The sequence below is a fragment of the Pyrus communis genome, chromosome 12 (assembly GCF_041283825.1).
Source record: "Pyrus communis isolate YQ-2024b chromosome 12, ASM4128382v1, whole genome shotgun sequence".
Classification (NCBI taxonomy): domain Eukaryota; kingdom Viridiplantae; phylum Streptophyta; class Magnoliopsida; order Rosales; family Rosaceae; genus Pyrus; species Pyrus communis.
The window spans coordinates 2,217,648-2,237,070 of record NC_142576.1 but is presented as its reverse complement, the minus strand read 5'-3'; the positions used below and the strand labels follow the sequence as shown (position 1 = coordinate 2,237,070).

The following is a 19,423-nucleotide window of genomic DNA, read 5'->3' as shown; positions in this document are numbered from 1 at the left end:
CGTTTCCTAAAATTTTCGTTAAGTAAGAAAAATATGACAAAAGTACTTTAATTTTTGTCAATTTATTTAGGTTCATTTCTATTAAATTAAAGATATTTTTGTCGTTGTGACACTTATTTAACAGAAATTTTTCACGAAGTGACTTAAATGATTAAAGGTGGACTCAGAGATCATTTCTATTAATTTTAAATATTAAAAACCAAAATAAAGATTTATGCTATTTTCACGAACCATTTTAACTAAAATGCCTTGACAAAATGTTTCACTTAAAAAAACTGAAAGGATCGCCCTATTTCCGTCTAAAAGAAGCTTAGATCTTTTAACAAGGACCCTCCAAAATTAAAATTCAAAATCCACCACCGCATCATAACAATCCATCACTTGCAATATTAACTTATTTATATAAATTATGGGAATGGTTTATGTACTTTTTTCTTCTTCTAATTTTGGTATGTTATGGTCTAATAAATATTGAGTCGCCCCACAGTCAACCCAATTAGAACATTTGCTAATTGATTGCTGAAATTATCAAATAATCCTTACCTTTCAAATTGATCTCACGGTCAAAAGCTGTTGTAGCTTTCAAAGTTTTCACTACCTTTCTTCTGCCTTTTCAATGGCAGCTGGAATATAGAACGGACTTGTGCTCCGTTTGTGTGGTGATGATCCGGAGAGAATTTGCTTCCACAATAGTTTTTGGTTGCATGGTCAATTACAAAGCCAAAATTATTTGATCCCTAGGCTCTGGTCAAAGGGAGTTATGCACTTCTACAAGGACAAGAAGTGTCATGTTATAACCGGAAAAAAAAATTCTTTTCGGATCTCTCCCTCCAAAACACAGGATCAAATGATTTGGGTTTTTAAAATTTGATCAAACAGTTAAAAACAGAAAAGCTAGTAAAAACTTTTAAAAGTATAATAATTTTTAACCGTTAGATCAAATTTTTAAAAGCCCGGATCACTTGATTCTTGGGTTTTGGAGGGAGAAATCCGAAGAGGATCTCTTTCCGTTTTCACCACACAGATGAAGTACAAGTGCATTCTGGATTCTTGCTATAAGGCAGAGAAGACTTTTGAAAGCTACAATAATTTTTGGTCACACGATAAATTTCAAAGCTAAGATGATTTGATCCCTAAGCTCCGAAGGTATAGATCCAAAGAGAATTTGCTTCCTATTTAGAGGACTTTAATGGTGTCTACATGGAAAGAAAATGATTTATGTACGCATTTTGTTTACCTATTCTCCTATAGAAATAAGACCAGCATAAATTTTTTTTAAAAAAAACTAATGAAAAAGGCTTGAAAACTTTTAGTTTTAACTATAAGGACAAAATAAAAGGTAAAGTAAATAGTACTAGGTTTGACTTTTTAATATAAAAATTTAATTTTTCGTTAAAATGAACAATATGTAGACTTTTCGTTAAAACTCTATTTTCTTAATTCCAACTACCATATTCCAACTACTATACAAAACCATCCAGTCGTTTGGACTTGTGGGCAATAATTTCTCGATACGTGAGCAGCTCTCACTACTCATCAGTCATCATCCAACAGTCAGCCCCATGTCCCTAAAGGGACATCCAATAAAAGGGGTTTGATATCCACACATTTCATTTTACTTTTCACACACTTTTTGAATTTTTGGCCGTCGGATCGGATGAATTGAAGAAGATCAACTGACATAAATTATCAAATGGTGTGTGAGAAGTAAAATAAGATGTGTAGATAGCACACTCCCCAATAAAATTGAAAGAGTCAGCCCATATATTTTTAGCTACCGACTTTCCCAATTTCCAATTTTCCAAATTGTAGGGTTTATAAAAATATGAAAAGTACGATAAATTGTATGATAGTGGCTAAAGAAGTTGAAATGCTTTTACGAGTCTTTCATGTCTCTAAAATGGTAAACTGTCGTGGCGAAACTATCAGTTAATCCTCTTTTTGAAGAAAGAAAAATCTGAAAAGTACTCAATGGATGGAGTAATTTTTCAATGTACCAGAAATACAATGATATACACATATCATTACACAATTAGAAGAAAATATCTTGTTTCAAACATCTCTCTAATCGTATAGTAACATATAGCGTACCATGTCGTCGTATTCCGGACACATATTATTATACAATTAGAAGAAAATCTGTTGTTTCAAGTATCTCTCTAATCCTATAGTAACATATAGCGTACTGTGTCGTTGTGTGCCGGAAAAACCGAAAACTTTTTTCAGTCCCTGGATCAGAAGAGCCAAATGGGCCCCAAAATTTGAATGCCAACCCATCCCCCCACAAATCACTATCCTTTATAAATCTTCCCACCAACCCCACATCTCAGCCATTGGAAGTTTAGAACCCTAGAAAAAACCCTAATCCTCTAAAATCCCCAATCTCACATTTCCTACCACCAACATCAACCACAAAAAATGGCCAAAAAGAAAGTGACCCTCCAACCCAATGACACCAAAGAAGAAACCCATCACTCCAAAACCCACCACATTACCCACAAAGCCGCCGCCGCCGCCATGGACGAGCCGTCCGAGAAGCTCGAGAACCTCAAGTCGCTGAACTCTCTGCTGCTCAAGGAGACCAAGGACCGCCGGCAGCAGGTGGAGTCGCTGGTGCAGGCCAAGGCGGGTTTGGAGTCCGAGCTTAGTCGGTTCCTAGTGGAGAGTGAGTCGCTTGTGAGCGAGTTGAGTGAGAAGAGCGAGGAAAATGTTGGGTTGGAGTTGGAGAAGACTGTTTATGGTGTTTTTGTTCTGGCCCAGATGGGGCAAATGATGAGAGAGAGAGTTGAGATTGAGAGGGCGATGAGTGAGAGAGATGGTGAGAATGTGGAGTTGAAGAGGGAAGTGGAGGAGCTTGCGGGTGGACTCGAAATCGAGAAGGGGAAGCTGAGCAGAGTGTGCTGGGAGAGGGATTGTGTGAAGAGGGATTTTAGTGACCTCTCGGAGGAGGCAAATGGGTTGAAGTTGAAAGTGGTGGAAATGGAAAAGAAGGAGAGGGTTTTCGGGGAGGAATTCGAGAAGCTGAAAGTGCATTGCAATGGGTTGGTGCAGGACAAGGCTGGGAAGGAGAGGGAGGTTGAGATTGCAATGAGAGAGAAGGAGTTGGCTGAGATGAAGCGGGATGAGTCGGAGAGAGTGATCGATGATTTGAAGAGGGAGATTGAAAGGGTTGTGATGGAAAAGAATGAGATTGAGAAGGAAAAGAGCAGGCATGAAGCGAGGATTTTTCAATTGGAGAATGAAGCGGGGCAGTTGAGTAAGATCGAATTGGGTTTGAGGAAGGAGAATGCAGTGTTGCATGTGAAGGTTTTGGAGTTGGAGAAGAGTGTTGAGGAGGCTACGGGGAAGGGAGAGGTGTTGGAGAGGGAGATTAAGGTTTTGGGGGAAGAGAAGAGGGAGAAGGAGCAGAGTTTCAAGAAGTTGACTGAGGAAGTGAAATCACAGAAGGAACTTTTGGATACGGTTACTGAGGAATTGAAGAAAAAGGAAGAAAGAATCAAGGAAATCGAGTTAAAGAAGAATGAGATCAAGGAGGCAAAAGTGAGGCAAGAGAAGGAAATTGCTGAGTTGACAAGTCAAGTGAAAGAAGAAAGGGATTTTGTTTCTACATTGCGAAATTCATGCGACGAGCAGAAAGAGAAGAATGTGCAGTTGGTTTCTGAAGTTAGTCGATATAAGGATGCTCTTGATCGTGTTACGCAGGAGAAGGCAGAGGCTCTGAAGAATTTGGAAGGGGAGAAGAAGCAAGTGGAAGACTTAATGCTGACCATTTCGGGGAGGGAGAAGACAATCAAAGAAATCGAGAAAGAGATGGAGAAACTGAGGAGTGTGCGTGAGAACATTGTTGAGAAAAATAAGGCCATGGAGAGCCGGTTGGAAACACTGGTGAAGGAAAAAGTTGTGCTGCAGAAGAACCTTGTCGAGGCTCAGAGGAAAATTCGTGATTGGGAGGCTAAATTTGAAACAGAAGGAACCAAAATGGAGCTTGCTTTGACTCTGCTGAAGAACACTGCAGCACGTGTATCTTTGAAATCCGAAGGCAAGGAAGAAGTGGCTACCAATGATCCCAAGGTTGGCGAAGAAATTAAGCCATATGCTGCGGAGTTGGATGCCATACAGACTGCTTTCAGAAACAAGGAGAAGATGGTTGGAGACTTGCAGAAACAACTCGAGTCTATGCAGAAGTCATCCGAGGCACAGAAGAAGAAGAGTTTCTGGACTTTGATCTCATCAGCGACAACCCTTATTGCTGCAGCATCTTTTGCATATGTTTCCAAAGCGCGCTGAGTGGCTCGGTTTGGTAGTCAGTTTTGTTCTTGGATCAACCTGTCAAGGGCTACTTGACGGCACGGCTATGCCATGCAATGTTTGGCCCTTTTCAACTTCTAATCTAGATAATAATGTTTTTGGTGCAGAAATAGGTCTCAATGGGATACTTTGATATGCTGTGCTCTTTTTCTACATGAAGGAATATAAATATCTAATCTTGTTCTTCGTATCCGTTTATGAGCAATTTCGTTACAACTGTAGCTTCCTTCCTATTGCTGTTCATATGATCTGTGTCATTCCACATGGAACTAGGAAACATTTGCTTGTTAGATTAGTCGCTTCCATTCGGATGCTCCTACGCAAGTTTTTCTCCTACTACAAAATCGTTGTAGTATGAAAGGAAACTATCCTTCTTAACCTGCAATCAATGGGATTCTGCCCCTTTGACACGGAAAATATTCAACTGATTCACCATCCAAAAACCAGAGTCTGCCAAATCCTAGTACCGCTGGTTAGTAAATCATTCACCTCCTATTTGGTGACATATGTGTAATGAGGGGTACTCTTGGTACCAAAAATTCTTGTGTGGTCTGAAGTATCTGGTATTTCAGATATTTTAACTATTAGATCTTGATTTTTTTTTTAATTTTGTACAAGGTATAACGGTTAAAATGCCTAGAATACTAGGTACTTCGAAGTACTCAAGAAAATCTCATCTTGATACAGCTGTAGTAGATACCCACGTTATTTTTGTATCATTACATGACACGCGTTACATGATGAAAGATATACTAATTAGAAGATTTGTTAGTTTGTCGTGCGATGAGATTAGAGCGATAATGCAAGTGTAAGACATAATGTAAAATCAATAGTCACAATTAATAAAGAGTGTGCACAAAAAAAAAAAAAAAAAAGAAGTGTGTTAAGACCACTATATATACCAGATATGTGCTATATGTGCTAAGGCCCAATATTATGGATTGGAGAAGTATGTATTGGTTCCTAAAGCCTTTTCTTTTTGTGGACTGGCTTCCTAAGTCTTTTTCCATGACAAAACTCTGGTGGACTTGTTGCCTAGTAACCCAATCAAGTGATGCAATTCACCACTTTTATTCTTTTCCACTTAAAATTTCAAGTGTGTCTGCAGACACATACAAATTAGTTAAAGCAGCGTATTCCTCATTCATTATTCAACTTCAAATTGTAATCTTCGTTGCTTAGATTAGATTAGGCTAGTTCAGAGTCTTTAGAGCTTGAAAATTTAGAAACCCTTTAATTTCATTGTCGGCTTTTAGACTGTCACTTGAAAATCGAAAAATATGTTTTTGATATCAACTTTTTAGTGTGTTTCAAGAAGAATTTTCCAAAAATAGTTGTAAATTCACACAAATGCGTAGGTTCATCGTAATGTCACACAATATTATTATTTCACCTAGTATAGGTTCATAAATTGAGAGCAACAGTGTATAATTCAATAGCTTAATATTAAGTATATTGATGACAGTGTATAATCGGTGTTGGCAGCCATACCCAAAAAATCTGTTTTAAAAACAATTTCATCTTCATCTATCAACTTTTATCATTCAACAACATAATAAATAAGTATAACGACGACAATGTATAATCATATGTGAATACTGTACTGTGTTTTTGGCACTCACTCTCAACTTATTTACAAAATAACCAACTTCAGAACAAAAAACCCACTTGTGTTTCTCTCGTGTTAATTAATTATTAGCATGCTTTGTGATTACTTTAAACTAAAACATAATTAATTAATTTAATTAAGTAAAATTAAAACAAGGGTCCATCATGTCAGTTCCAGAAGCTTAGCTGGTTCTTACTGTTATATATATATATATATATATATATATACACACACACATATATATATATATTTTTTTTTAATTGTGGAGAAAGCTACTCCCGCGGATGATTAGAGTCATTGTTTGATTCTAAATATGGTCCCTTTAGAAAAAGCACCCCGAATGCCAACCACCACTAAATTTTGGACTTTTGTTTTCCTTTAGAAACAAGTCAGGTTTTAGATTGTGCTATCTACATACCTTGTTTCACTTTTTATACATTTTTTGTTAATTTTTGTCATTTGATATTTTTCAATTTATTTGATCTAATAGCCGAAAATTTAGAAGAGTGTGTGGAAAGTAAAAAAAAAGTGTGTGAATAGCACCACTCTCATTTTTTTGCTCTGACGGCTGAAAATTGAGAAGAGTGTGTAGAAAGTTAAAAAAAAAAAAGTGTGAATAGCACCACTCTCATTTTTTTGCATTTTCCCCTATCAGCTTTTGAGTTAACTAGTTAGTTAATGACATGTGTTCATGTCATCCGTATGACGTCTCTTACAAAAGTTTAAAACTTCATATCTTTAAATCTCATTCAATTATGCGCTTATCTCACATGATATGATAGTTTCTTAACTAGCTGAATAGTAGACGGTCTCACAAGAACGTGTCTTATTATATTTCAGTACTTTAGAACTCACGTAGGTACTACTTTTATTACACATGGTCTTAGTTTTACACCCTTTGTGAGAGTTGTCTGATCTTCCATACTCAAGTTTTTTTCGTATACAGCCCTAAAGAAGTCATTCTTACAAAGTTTATTTCCATGTATAAACGAGAGGCCTAAAAAAAACACGCTTTCTCTCTCTGTGAAAGACCTTCCCTCTGTTTGAGGGTTATTCTCACCTATCTATGTGAGTGGTTCCTGATCACGTCCAATTCTGGTGTCATCGATCCTAGCTCCGGCTGGGATTGGTGGTTTTCTTTTGCTTCTTTCTTTCTCTCTTTCTCTTCTTCCATCCGCTGTTTTTCCCCTGGTTTTATTGGCTGATTTGCCTTCTTCTCTCCCCTCTGTTGTCTCTCATCCATATTCTTCCAATTTCTAAGCTTCAATCACTTTTTGCCGTGATTGGGTGCGGCGTTTCGAGTTGGTGTGTAGATCTGGTGCTTGCACTGGGTCGGGTATTCCTTGCACCACCACCTTCTCTTTGTTGTCTGCTTTTGTTGATATTATTGCTCGGGATTGCCATGAGCTTCTTTCACTTGGCTGCAGGTTCTCAGTTGTCTATAACTGTGCTAGGAGTGAAGCTTGGGATTGGCTGCTGGTATCGATGAGGTGAGGCTTTATTTGGGGCAAAATTTTGGCTAGAACGACATGCATGCCTGCTGTTTTGGTGGTTGCAGCAACGGTTATGGCGGAAGATGTAGCAGATCCGGTTGTTTCTATGTTTTCTTTTGTTTTGGTCTTAACTTTTGGTTGGGCCACTGTTGTTTGTTTGTGTTTGTTGTTTTTTGGGCCTCTATGTTGTAAATTTTGGTCTTTTATGTTGTAATAATTGTTGTTGGTAATGAATATTACCTTTGATCCCAAAACAATAAAAAAAAAAAAAAAAAAAAAAAAAACAACGAGAGGCCTTCAATTCATGAAATGACAAGCATGACCTATCACTCCTAAACATGAACTATTTTTCAATCATTTAGCAACCTATAGAGAATTAGAAACAAAGATTTTCAGTTTTCCTTGAGAAAATCTTGGGTCAAATCTTTTTAATAATATAAGGGTAATACGAGGAAAATCAAATATTTTAAACCAAATTCGTAAACCAAATGATGTGGTTATAGATAATTGGATTATTAATTAAGTGTCGATTAACATGTTTATTTCTTATTGGTGACACATAATTTAGTTTAAAATTTTTAATCTCCCTAACGTTATCTATATTATAATTAGGGTCACATTGTGTCTGTCTTATGAAACATTGGCTTAAAGCCTCAAGCTTTTTGTACAGCCAGCCAAAAAAAAAAAAAAAAGAGCTTTTAAGAACACTTGTGAATTGACATCCTTTCTGGATCTCACACTTTGGAATTTGTGGACCGAGCAATTCTGACGGTTCAATTTAAATTTTGTGGTCCCCATTTGCCCATTATACAGGTCCATTCACTACAAGAAAAATGGGCTTTGGGTACAAAACTTAGGGCATAATTGAGAATTTTGTGTCTATTATGGTGCCCAATGCAAATAAAAATGACACAAAACAGTAATGGGCACTGGAATCGTGTCAAGTTGGGTCAATTGACAACATTTTTTACTGAAGCTAGACACCAAAAACTTTTTGTGTCTATAAAATTTGTTTGTCAGCACCACTGTATGTGGTTTTTTCATTTGTCTTTACATCTAGCACACACAAAAAATTAAATTTATAAAATTGTGGTGGAGCTGTTTATTATTGTGTAGTGTTTTAGTCTCAAAATAGGTTAGCAATAATATGGTTCGAATTCGTATTTTTGGCGAGAATCGAACTTAAGACCTCTAACTTATAAGTGAAGAGGAATAACATTAGATCGTAGTACTAAGTGGCGTGTTTTAGATTTACGATGAATCATTTCCATTTGCAATGAATGCTTGTTGGATTCTTATCTTTTTTAGTTGCCTTTTAGATTCTAATCTTCCTGCAGGTTGGTTTTTGATACTTGATGATATGATTTTTGTCCTTATCATAAGTGTTTATATTTTTTTACTGCATTAGAAGTCCTTCATGCAGTGACACATAACAAAAAATTGTGTCCATAGGGTTAGTTGTCTAATCAACCATACAAAGGTGTAGTGGGTCTTAAGGAGATGAGATCCCCTCCAGATCTCTTTTACCAAGGCGATCGAATCAAGTGATCAAGGCCTTTGAAATTTCATCCAACGGCCAACCTATTTTGAATCTGAGCCTTTGAAATTTCATCTAATGGCCAAAAATTATTATAGCTTTTAAGGGATCAAAACAGGTTGGTCGTTGGATGAAATTTCAAAGGCTTGGATCACTTGATCCGGTGGCATTGGTGGAAGAGATCTGGAGATAATCTCTTCTTGGTCTTAAGATAGACAAACGACACAATTTAAAAATAAATGCCCATTGAATATTAATAATTATAAATTTCCTTTTTATGACACAAATGTTAAAAATTGTGTCCAGTAAATATTAATAAATAATAAATCATTCCACTTCCTCATACAGCAAAAGAATATGTTGGCACAATTATGGATTTGTGCCTTTATTCTAGTATAAAACGTAAGTGTAGACATCGAAATTTCAGTAAAACAAATGTTCACCAACGCATTAAAGTTTTGACATGTTAGGGCATACATGGCATACGCCACGTGTCGTACAAATTGTACACATGGCATGTGACTCAACAAAATAGGAAGAAATACCCTTGGATGATTAAACAAGTTTTTTCTTCTCAATTTGGGCAATGACAAGGTAAGCACATTTCAATCCATTGAGGATCAAAACAAGTTTCTCTTCTCATGTTGGGCAATGACAAGGCAAGCACACTTCAATCCATTACGGATCAAAGCAAGTTTTTCTCATTTGGGCAATGACAAAGCATACACATTTCAAGTTTAAAATGGTTTTAAGTGGGAAATTAGGCCATAAGTTAGACCACTTCAAGTTTAAAATGGTATTAAGTGGGAAATTAGGCCATAAGTTACACCACTTCAATTTCAATATTGCATTAAGTGGGAAAATTAGGCAATGGTGCTTGGAAAGGAAAAAAATATTTTGTGGTGGTGATTCATTCTCAAAGCCTATAAATAGGCTTCTCCATCAAGGTATCAAGCATCAACGAATTCACAAATACATTTCTTTACTCCAAAATTAGAAGAGAATTCCCCAAATCCTTGAAGCTTTGAAACTCCAAAGCTTCCAACCATCCAAATTCCCAAGAATTCCGAAGAATCAAGAAAGCTCTCTTCGTTCTTCGTTAAATCCTCTTTCAAGATCAAGCCCCGACGGCCCTTGAAGAAAGTGTTCATCCGTTCATCCTAAGCATAAGCCCCCAACGGCCATTTGGATCAACAACCTCAACAAATCCACACCTCCAATCGTTCTTCAAGATTAAGCCCAAAAGCCCTTGAAGATCCGCTCATCCATCAACCTTCAAGATCAAGCCCAAAAGCCCTTGAAGAAATCTACACAACCATTCTTCAAGATCAAGCCCCGACGGCCCTTGAAGAAAGTGTTCATCGTTCATCCTAAGATCAAGCCCCAACGGCCCCCTTGGATCAACAGCACAAACAAATCCACACATCCAATCGTTCTTCAAGACTAAGCCCAAAAGCCCTTGAAGATCTGCTCATCCATCAACCTTCAAGATCAAGCCCAAAAGCCCCTTGAAGAAATCCATACACTCATTCTTCAAGATCAAGCCCAACGCCCCTTGAAGATCCGTTCATCAACTGTTCATCCTTAGATCAAGCCCCGACGGCCCTTTGGATTAACAACTCATCCACAAACCTACACCCTACGAAGATAGAATCAGAGGACCAAATTTGAGAGAGATCGTAACCCCAAAATCATAAACACAAAAATATTATTTTGTACAGGTTATTCTGGTTTCTTGTTTCAAAGAAACTTTCGTGTTCACAGTAAGCACTCCTTTACTAATTTTTTTGTGGAAAATTTCAAACAAGGTTCCTTCATACACTTGTGCTTTCCAATATACTTATTTTAATATACTTATTTAAAACGTAAGCACTCCTTTACTAATTTTTCTATGGAAAATTTCCAAAGGTTAGCTTCGAAAACACCTTAAATGGTTTCCAATCGTTGTTTCCAGTGTGTGGCCTCTAGCTGGGTCTGAGGTAAACCTAAAAGCCTTCCAACAACATATTATGAATAATTCTAATTTGATAACACAATTGAATAGCTTGCATGTTTCCCAATTTATCCTTGTTGTGTTTCAGCTGTGTGAAGCTCAAAGTTGTTCTGATAGAGAAAGTTGGAATTTTAGGATTATAGAATTTCCATGATTTCCACATTTATATGAAATATTAGGGTTTGGGCAATTGAAAATAGTTTATTATCATGATTTTTGCTGTATGGGACTGGAAATTTGATAATCTGGTAAATTATGCAGCATTTCCACTATTAGTAATTTGATAAGCTACTGGTTTTTTTGGTTAAAACTTCCCTAAATTACGTTGCATGTCTTTGGTTTCCTTAATCATTGTGTATCTGAACGGTTGGCTCAATTTCTTGTTCGAAATGTTTTTGGAGTTGAAAAGAAACAGCTATAAGTTGAATGAAATCTTAGTTTTTAAATTTTGTATTGCTATTCTGAGGTTATAAACTGTTTGTTGTAGAGTCTTTCACCTCTCTTCCAACTTATAAACTAATAAATGATAACTTACGATGATCTTGTATGTTATATTGTTGAATGTTGTGTAGTCCCCCTGCCAAGTAGAAGCATGAAAGACATCACTAAAGCTAGAACCTACTTGATTATAAGCAAGGTTGGATTTCAATAAACTTATTTTATTAGCTTGTGCTTTACAGAACCTACAGGGTTTTTAGCAGATGCTATCTTTCTTAGAAATTAATGTTTTGTACATCTTGTTTGCTAGTGATGATGATAGTTTAGCTGCTCATTTTAGTTTGCATATTTTGTCTGCTGTAATTTGGTATAACAAAGTAGCAATGCATCATCATCACTGCTTTTACTGCTCGATACATTTCTTACTCATGTTCATTTTCAGAGGCTGGAGCAAGGGCTGAAGGTTGTTTGTGGTGGTTGAGGGTTGTTTGGCCTGCGAGGAACTCAAAGAGTAATGGTATTTGTTACATTGTTAGATTCTTAGGTTTAGTTGAGTTTTTCATGGAAGAAAAAATGTATTACGAATTGTTTTCATTATCTGTATGAATAATTTCTTATTGATGGTATTACTATTTGAATTTATTTTGTAATATTTGAATTTATTTTTTAATATATTTAACCTATTAGGCACAATCACAAAATTGTGCTAACATGACTTGGGAAAGGCATCTGACACGAGTGTCAGAAAAGAGGCACAAAAAGACCCTTACTTGTGCTTACTTCTTTGAGCACAAAAGACTATATGGTTTCCAATGGTCAAAGGTAACGTTCTTAGAGGGCACACATAATATTATAGTTGCTGCACTTTTTTTATTGGTCTATGGACACATGTTGGTGCACTTTGGCCTCAAAGGGCACAAATAATATTGTGAGTGTTGTCCATATTTTTTGTAGTGATTTCACACAAAATCTCTCTCTCTTCAAGACTCCAACGCTCATATATCTCTTTCTCTTAAAAGCTCCAAATTACCTGATTCATGAACTCTGAAGTGAGAGATGCAGAGAGAATCCCAATAGGACAAAAGTAACCCACTTCCTTTTTTTTTTTTCACCCTATTCAAACGAATATGCACAGGGAGATGCTTGGATGCGACCAATTAGATTGTACTTTGGTGCTTGTAAACTTTGTCCCCTAGCCAGTTGCCCTCTTTTTCCTTTCTCCCCTTTGTGAAACCTTTTGGTCACTTGTTCGAAAATGTAATCAATCATTCGCTCTACTCATAAGGAAAACTTTTACCTAGAGTGAGAGATACACATGATCAGTGAGACGCTCTGATAGAATGTATCCTCTGGTGATAAAGTAGAATGACTGTTATTTATGCAAAATATTATTGGTTATTGTAAAATATATACGTCATAACTGAGACATAAGTGATGAGGATATATGGATGGTGAAAAAGCAGAATCTCTTATGCTCAGATGGAAAAATCTTGGCTATGGCTATAGATATACGTAGGGAATGAGACAAGCGAAATTTTTTTGCAAATGCACAATCTCAATCTCATTACCATCCAATAAATGCTTGTCACGTATTCAAAAAGTGAATCACCTGTTTAATAAATGTTTATCATGTGTTTGAAATGTGAACTGCCTATTCAATAAAAGCTTGCCACGTGATGATTAGTGACAAGAGAATTTCTCGAATGATACGCTGAAATAGAAATATATTCCCGTGATAAGGCTGAATCTCTCCTACCATATATACCCTTCTTCACATGCTTAGCAGCTTGTGTGGATGATGTATGTTACATTCAACTTCTTCATGAAACAAGGTAGTTCTCCTTCTTTTCCAAAATGTTACGTGGAAAAAGAAGTACTATTCACAGATTAATTACCAAAAGAATGTAGCAGATTAGAGGCTGAGGAGTTTCAAATCCATTGAAAGTTTGAGCAGAGATTGCAACAAAACGTCCACTGATTTTAACATTTCTTAACACACGTAGAGCATAGCAAACATTGGCAACTGCCAATACACCAACATCTTACACAATCTTAGAACACACACACACACATATATAAACATTACAAGAACAACTCGACCATGGACGATTTTCCATCCATGTTCCGTTGTTAGCTATACATTACAATAGCAAGTCACTGAATTGTCGATTGGCTACTACAGATCGATGTTACACCAATAATCCTCAGTTCTCCTCTTCACTGTGGCCAGAAGTCGGAATCCTTGGATCTTAACAATTGTAGGACTGCTAAACTTAGTTAATAGATTCTGCTGTCTGCAAAAGCTTTATTGAACAACAACAACAAAGCCTTATCCTGCTAAGTGGGGTCTACAAAAGCTTTATTGAACCAACTAACAAAATACGATGATCCAGCTAGATGCAGAATCATACACTCGTTTGCATCTAACAATCAAAGCTAGCCCTCTGCGGACAAGAACCAGGCGAAAGCAGGATCTTAGTACCACAGTTATCAATACAATAGTAATTACACAATCTTACAAACTGCAAACAAACCCTTCATTATTCTGGGAATGTGAACCTTAGGTTATATGTCACCGCGTGGTAAAAGTCAATTCTATCAATAGTTGGAGCACACGAATTTACTGATCTCATCCATCACGGTGTAGAAATGCTCATTATTCGGCAACAGGTAGAAACCAATTGTGGCCTGCTCAAGATACATGAGTTTCATGTTTATGCCAGCCCTCTCGAGCCCTCTAGCATAAGCCAATTGCCAGTCCTGAACAAGATCCAAACCAGCCACCACAACAAGGCTCTTCGGGAACTTGACAGCTTCGAGGCTTTGACCCCGGGGACCAAATGGGTTACATGCTGGATGGTCCCTATCTTCTCCCTCAGGGAGTAAAGCTCTCCAGTACCAGTCCCGGTCTTGGATGGTGACAAAGTATTTCCCATCCAATCGCATCTCGGATTCAGTCCGCTCCTGCCCACCAAACATAGGGTTGAGCAGTATATTTCCCAATACATTGATTCCAGATTCTGCAGCTCTTAAAGCAACATTGTGTACAATGTTCCCACCCGAGCTGTCGCCAGCGAGATAGATATGAACTTTTGAGTCCTTCGTACTTTTAAGCCATGGTCTAGACTTCACCCACTTCAGGGCTGTCCACCCATCATCATAGGCGCATGGATAGCGGTTTTCAGGTGCCCGGCGATAGTTCACAGAGACCACTACAGCTTTGCAGATACCAACTAGTCGGCGGCACAGAATATCATAAATACCGCTGTTTGAAGAGGAGTGTACAAAGCTCCCACCATGGAAGAAAACTATGACAGGAAGAACTTCCTTGTTCACAGGTCTCTTAAGATCAACAATGTTCAGCGGGGATAGATCAGCATTGTCTGGATGATAGATTCGACTTAGCAGGCTAGTTTCGCGGTCGATGATGACATCAAACGAGACAACCCCATCAACGGGGTTAGCATTGGCTGGCACTTTCCGATCAAGGAACTCCGCCAAGTGGCGGTTGAAAGTCCCGTCAGGGCGGCGTAGAAGATTGTATGACAGCTTGAAATTCGAGATGAGGACCCATGTATTCAGTGGAACCACTGTCTGTTAAAAAGGCATCAGATCCCAGAAAAAAATTTACATATGTCAATGTCTTATTCCAACATAACCGCAACTAATACCGGCTTCATCACATCTGGGAAAAAAAAAAGGAAGGTTTTGCTACGATTCAAAGGGAATAGAAACATCAATTAAAACGAACAAAATCATTCCCATAAAGCTGTAGAATCGACTAAACAAACCGAAAAAAAAAAACATGTTCATCTATAGCATTTTCTTTGACCGGAAGCTTTCCCATGACAAAACCACAAATATTAAATCCATCAAACAATCAAATCTCCAAACAAGAACATCTTCAGAACATGATGAACTCGAACAAGCAAAACAAACCCAATAAGCATATTCATGTCAAACATTAAAAACAGCTAAAAACCTCAACTCAAACAAGAACAATGTCTTCATCCCAAAGAAAGAAACAAAACAAAAACAAATCAGCTTTTTAACAACAAAATCACAAACTAAACACCATATCCCGGAGAATCCATTAAGATAACTCCATACAACATTAAAAAAACACAGAAAAAAACAAACTTTCAAACTTTGAATCGGCAAAAACCGAAGAAAAGTTGTTACCCTGGATTCATTTACGTTGACTTCATTGCCCCCAGCCATGGAAACCGGTTTTGAAGAATTTCCACTCCAAAATCTAAGCTTGAAGAAAACCCAACACATTTCGAGAGCACAGCAAACCCATCTTAAGAAACCTCACGTATTCAAACGCAAACGCAAAAGCAGAAACTACAAAGCAAAGCCAGGCAGCCAAAACGAGCAAGCAAAAGCACCTAACTTTGAATCTCGCCTTCTCCTCTCTCTCTCTCTCTCTCTCTTTTTATTTTATTTTTTATTTTTTTTGCCAAACAGTAGATTTGTTGGATTAGGAGTTGATAGGGTTTGAACTCATGCGGTCATATAAAGAGTAACATTCCTCTCCACCACTGTAGTTAAGGATCACTTGTAATTTATATGTTAGTTAAGCAAGTTGTTCAAGTAAATGTGGTTTCAATAAGTTGGTTTGTCATTGAGCATAACTGTATAAACACTGTGTGATCCACGTCGAACAGAGACAAACGTTAACCATATGTGACATTCCCTTGTAGAAGGGCTCTCAATTGTCTAATACAGAAAATATAATGACGATTCCTAAGAACTGCCACAATCATGTACCATATCATCAACGTAATGTGCCTATTTTCACACTTAAATTTAAATTCAATGACTGACAAATTAGAGTGTAAATAAAATTGTTAATTAATTCAACTTTTTAGTATTTAATAATTCATTAATAATAAGCATATGTAAATGCAAGTTGGTTTTGTCAATAAGTGTAACTATATAAACTGTTTGTGTGACTAACGTTGAAAAGAGAAGAAAACCAATCATATCTAAGATTAACTTGTGGAATGGCTCTCAAGCGTACGTCGCAAAAAACAAGATGAAGACTCTCAAGAGCTAACACATTCATTTAGCATATCACTATAGCAATGTACCCGTTATTGCAATCAAATTTAAATGCAGTTATTGACAAATTAGGTGTAATTAAATTTGTTAATTAACACATTTTTATTTTGGTACTTAAATTCATTAATAATGCAAATGTGAAAATGAAATTGACAAGTTGTTCATACAAATTTGGGTTATTTATCATTAAGTGTAACTATATACATTGTTTGACAAGTTGAACAAAGATGATAACAAACCATATTCGAGATTCCTTACTCAGAAGGACTCGCAAATGCATGTCTCATAAAACATGATGATGACTTGCAAACCTACCGCAATCATTTAACACATTATCAATGCAATGTGTCCGCTCTTGTACTTAAATTCAAAATTCAATTATTGACTTATTAGAGTGTAATTAAAGCACGTAATTCAATATTTTAATGGCGAGGGTGTTAGTTTTCCACCATGCATTTCGGATTTGAAACTTGAATGTGAATGCGAGTTAGGCAAGTTATTTTAATAACTGTGAGTTATGTAAGTTAGTTTATCGTTAAGTGTAACTGTATAAACTATCTGACTATGTAAACCATAAGTCCAATTATCAACAAATTAGTATATTTTAGAAGCGTTAATCAAGTTAGGTTGTCGTTGCTTTGCAAAAGGAAAAAGGAAGTTGGTTTGTTGTTGAGCATAACTTTATAAACTACTCAATTGTGTTAACTACGTCGAATAGAGATGAAAACCAGCTATCTTGGATTTCGTGTGAAAAAGACTCTCGCTGGATGGATTAAGGGTACGCTGCAGAAAACATGTTGATGACTTCAAAGAGTTGATGTTATCGTTTAGCAGCTCATTAGAGCAACCAAGCCCACTTACGTACTCAAATTTAAATTCATCTACCATCAAGTTAGAGTATAATTAAATTCATTTTATTGTATTTAAGAATCCATTAATAATATATATGTATTTTTTTATTTTTTTGTAGAGGCAGATTAAACGATATTAGCTCTTTGTCAACAGTCGCGTGCGAGGCACCAACCCTCTCCCAAGGGAGAAAGGACCGTTGCACCTAGAAACCCCCTACCCGTCCCTCCTCTTCAATTGATATATATGTTGATTATATCAATTGTGTTTGTTGAGTATAACTCTATAAACTGCTTGATTTTGAGATACACTAGTCAAACTAGACGACAGTAAGCCATACTAACCTCAAATAAAAGGAAATGACTCTGTATATAAGGAGCCGAACAATGTCTAGATACTCATCCCAATAATTAAGTAATGAGGTAGCAAGTTTGTCCTTTTATATACCTTTATTATTGCATGTAAAGTGGCAAAAACTAATATCAAAAAAGAGGGAAAAAATAAGAAGATAAAAAGGAGAAAAGAGAAGGCAGTACTAAAACTGTAGCAGGCATTAGGAAAGGGAATTGGATTCCATCCGGATTCACTTTGTTCTACATCTTAACCATTCATCGCATATCGTGCGGTAATAAATTATTTAATTTTTTTTATTTAAAATTAAATACAAATAGTATCTGACGAAAACTAACTGCACGATATACAATGAACAACTAAGATATGAAAATTTCTAGAATTCCCACAAAATGAATCTGAAGATGATCCTCTTCCGAAGGAAAAGCAGGTGCATCATCATCTTTGTAGTTCTGGAGTCGGGACTCAAGTGGTCGTTGTCGACGAAGCTTTCACCATCAAACTTCTACTTGGGGTGGGACTTTCACTTATTGTTGTAGCCCACTGCCCCTTGCAAGCATTCGAGTAAGTGCTAGGTCAACAATTAGGAACTGTTCTTGGATCCGTCTGCCTTTAACCCCTTTGCCTTTCCTTTCTCTTTTTCCTTTCTTCATCCTTCCATCTCCAAAGGAAAGAGACAAACATCCTTCTGCCTTTCCTTTCTCTTTTTCCTTCTCCATACTTCCATCTCCAAAGGAAAGAGACAAACTTGCTAGTTGTTATCATCATCCCACTCAGTCACCGCTTTGTTTGAATACGTTTTACGTGGTCACAAGACTTATGATGTGACGAGAAAAATACTAATCATGTGATATAACGATGTTAGGTGATGAGAGAGATACGTAGCTATATAATAAGCCAATAAAGTTACCCGCGTTTTAAGAATGTGGGAAGAAAAAGTCTGTCGTACGCAACCATACCTTTACTTAATTATATAACAATTATGCTAAAAAATGATTATGTATTTCAAACAAATGAAGTCGTGAATGAAATCTTCGTGATTTGATGTTCTGTTACATACACAATTTAATTTATTTGTTAATATATATTTGAATGACTAGATGATTTTTAATTAAAATTAAGAAATTGAACATTTTTTATCGTAGATTTTATTTGGTCTATGATTCACATCCCTCTCCTTTTGCCTTTATCTGCAGTCTTGGCTCTGCTGTTGCCACTTTCCAGGTCGATGTGTTCATGGTCTCTCCCTCCCCCTCTCTTTCATTCCTTTTGGGCCTAATGGGCCTGCATTGTTGTGGGTCTGGACTCTGGACTATGAAATGGGCTTAGATTGGATAATTCTTGTTCTTTCCGTTTAGGGGAAGTTGGACCACGAGCCTGATAAGATCAAACTTCCGACTTGTCTTCGGCATCAATAGAATTTCTCGGTTAATTCTATGGATGGCCGAAAGACAATTCTCAGTTGTTTATTGGCAATGATAGAGTGTCTAGAGACAATTTGCGAGTGTGTAAAATCGCAAAAAAGTTGTCACATCATGTCCAACAAGAATAAGATCCCAATCCCATCATTTCATCATGTACGTGAACATGGGGCGAGAAATATGTGACATCGTCGCAATATCCCAACCTATTCACGCACGACCGTGCTTCTTGTCTCACTCAAACGTTATCGCACGATCAGTCTGAGATACTTCCATGAGCTCACGATGACATTTTCGTTGCAGAGAAGTTTTTTTTTCAATAAGGGAGTCCAGCAGTAATTAGACCTAGCTGGAAAT

At 36.9% G+C, this 19,423-nt stretch overlaps 2 protein-coding genes and 1 long non-coding RNA gene across 3 annotated transcripts; 2 read left to right on the top strand and 1 right to left on the bottom strand.

The window, feature by feature from the left end:
- Window positions 1-2,290: 2,290 nt before the first annotated feature.
- Window positions 2,291-4,498, top strand: LOC137745672 (uncharacterized). The gene has a single exon (XM_068485668.2). The coding sequence runs from the start codon at window positions 2,419-2,421 to the stop codon at window positions 4,285-4,287; it is 1,869 nt and encodes a 622-aa protein (XP_068341769.2). The 5' UTR covers window positions 2,291-2,418; the 3' UTR covers window positions 4,288-4,498.
- A 5,422-nt stretch (window positions 4,499-9,920) lies between these two features.
- LOC148692146 (uncharacterized) lies at window positions 9,921-12,004 on the top strand. Its single transcript, XR_015954357.1, has 2 exons — window positions 9,921-11,577; window positions 11,821-12,004. It is a non-coding gene; the product is annotated as an uncharacterized LOC148692146 (long non-coding RNA).
- A 1,331-nt stretch (window positions 12,005-13,335) lies between these two features.
- LOC137745897 (gibberellin receptor GID1C-like) lies at window positions 13,336-15,921 on the bottom strand. Its single transcript, XM_088681797.1, has 2 exons — window positions 15,561-15,921; window positions 13,336-14,972 (listed from the first exon to the last, which is right to left on the bottom strand). Exons 1-2 carry the CDS (start codon window positions 15,657-15,659, stop codon window positions 13,977-13,979), a joined length of 1,095 nt encoding a protein of 364 aa, XP_088537923.1. The 5' UTR covers window positions 15,660-15,921; the 3' UTR covers window positions 13,336-13,976.
- Window positions 15,922-19,423: the final 3,502 nt, after the last annotated feature.

What these genes read in the sequence shown, in the direction of transcription:
- LOC137745672 (XM_068485668.2), top strand. Translation starts at nt 2,419, where the DNA reads ATGGCCAAAAAGAAAGTGACCCTCCAACCCAATGACACCAAAGAAGAA.
- LOC137745897 (XM_088681797.1), bottom strand. Translation starts at nt 15,659, where the DNA reads ATGTGTTGGGTTTTCTTCAAGCTTAGATTTTGGAGTGGAAATTCTTCA. An exon ending in TCAACGTAAATGAATCCAGG is followed by an intron (nt 14,973 to 15,560) that starts GTAACAACTTTT and finishes CCTTTTTAACAG; the next exon opens with ACAGTGGTTCCACTGAATAC.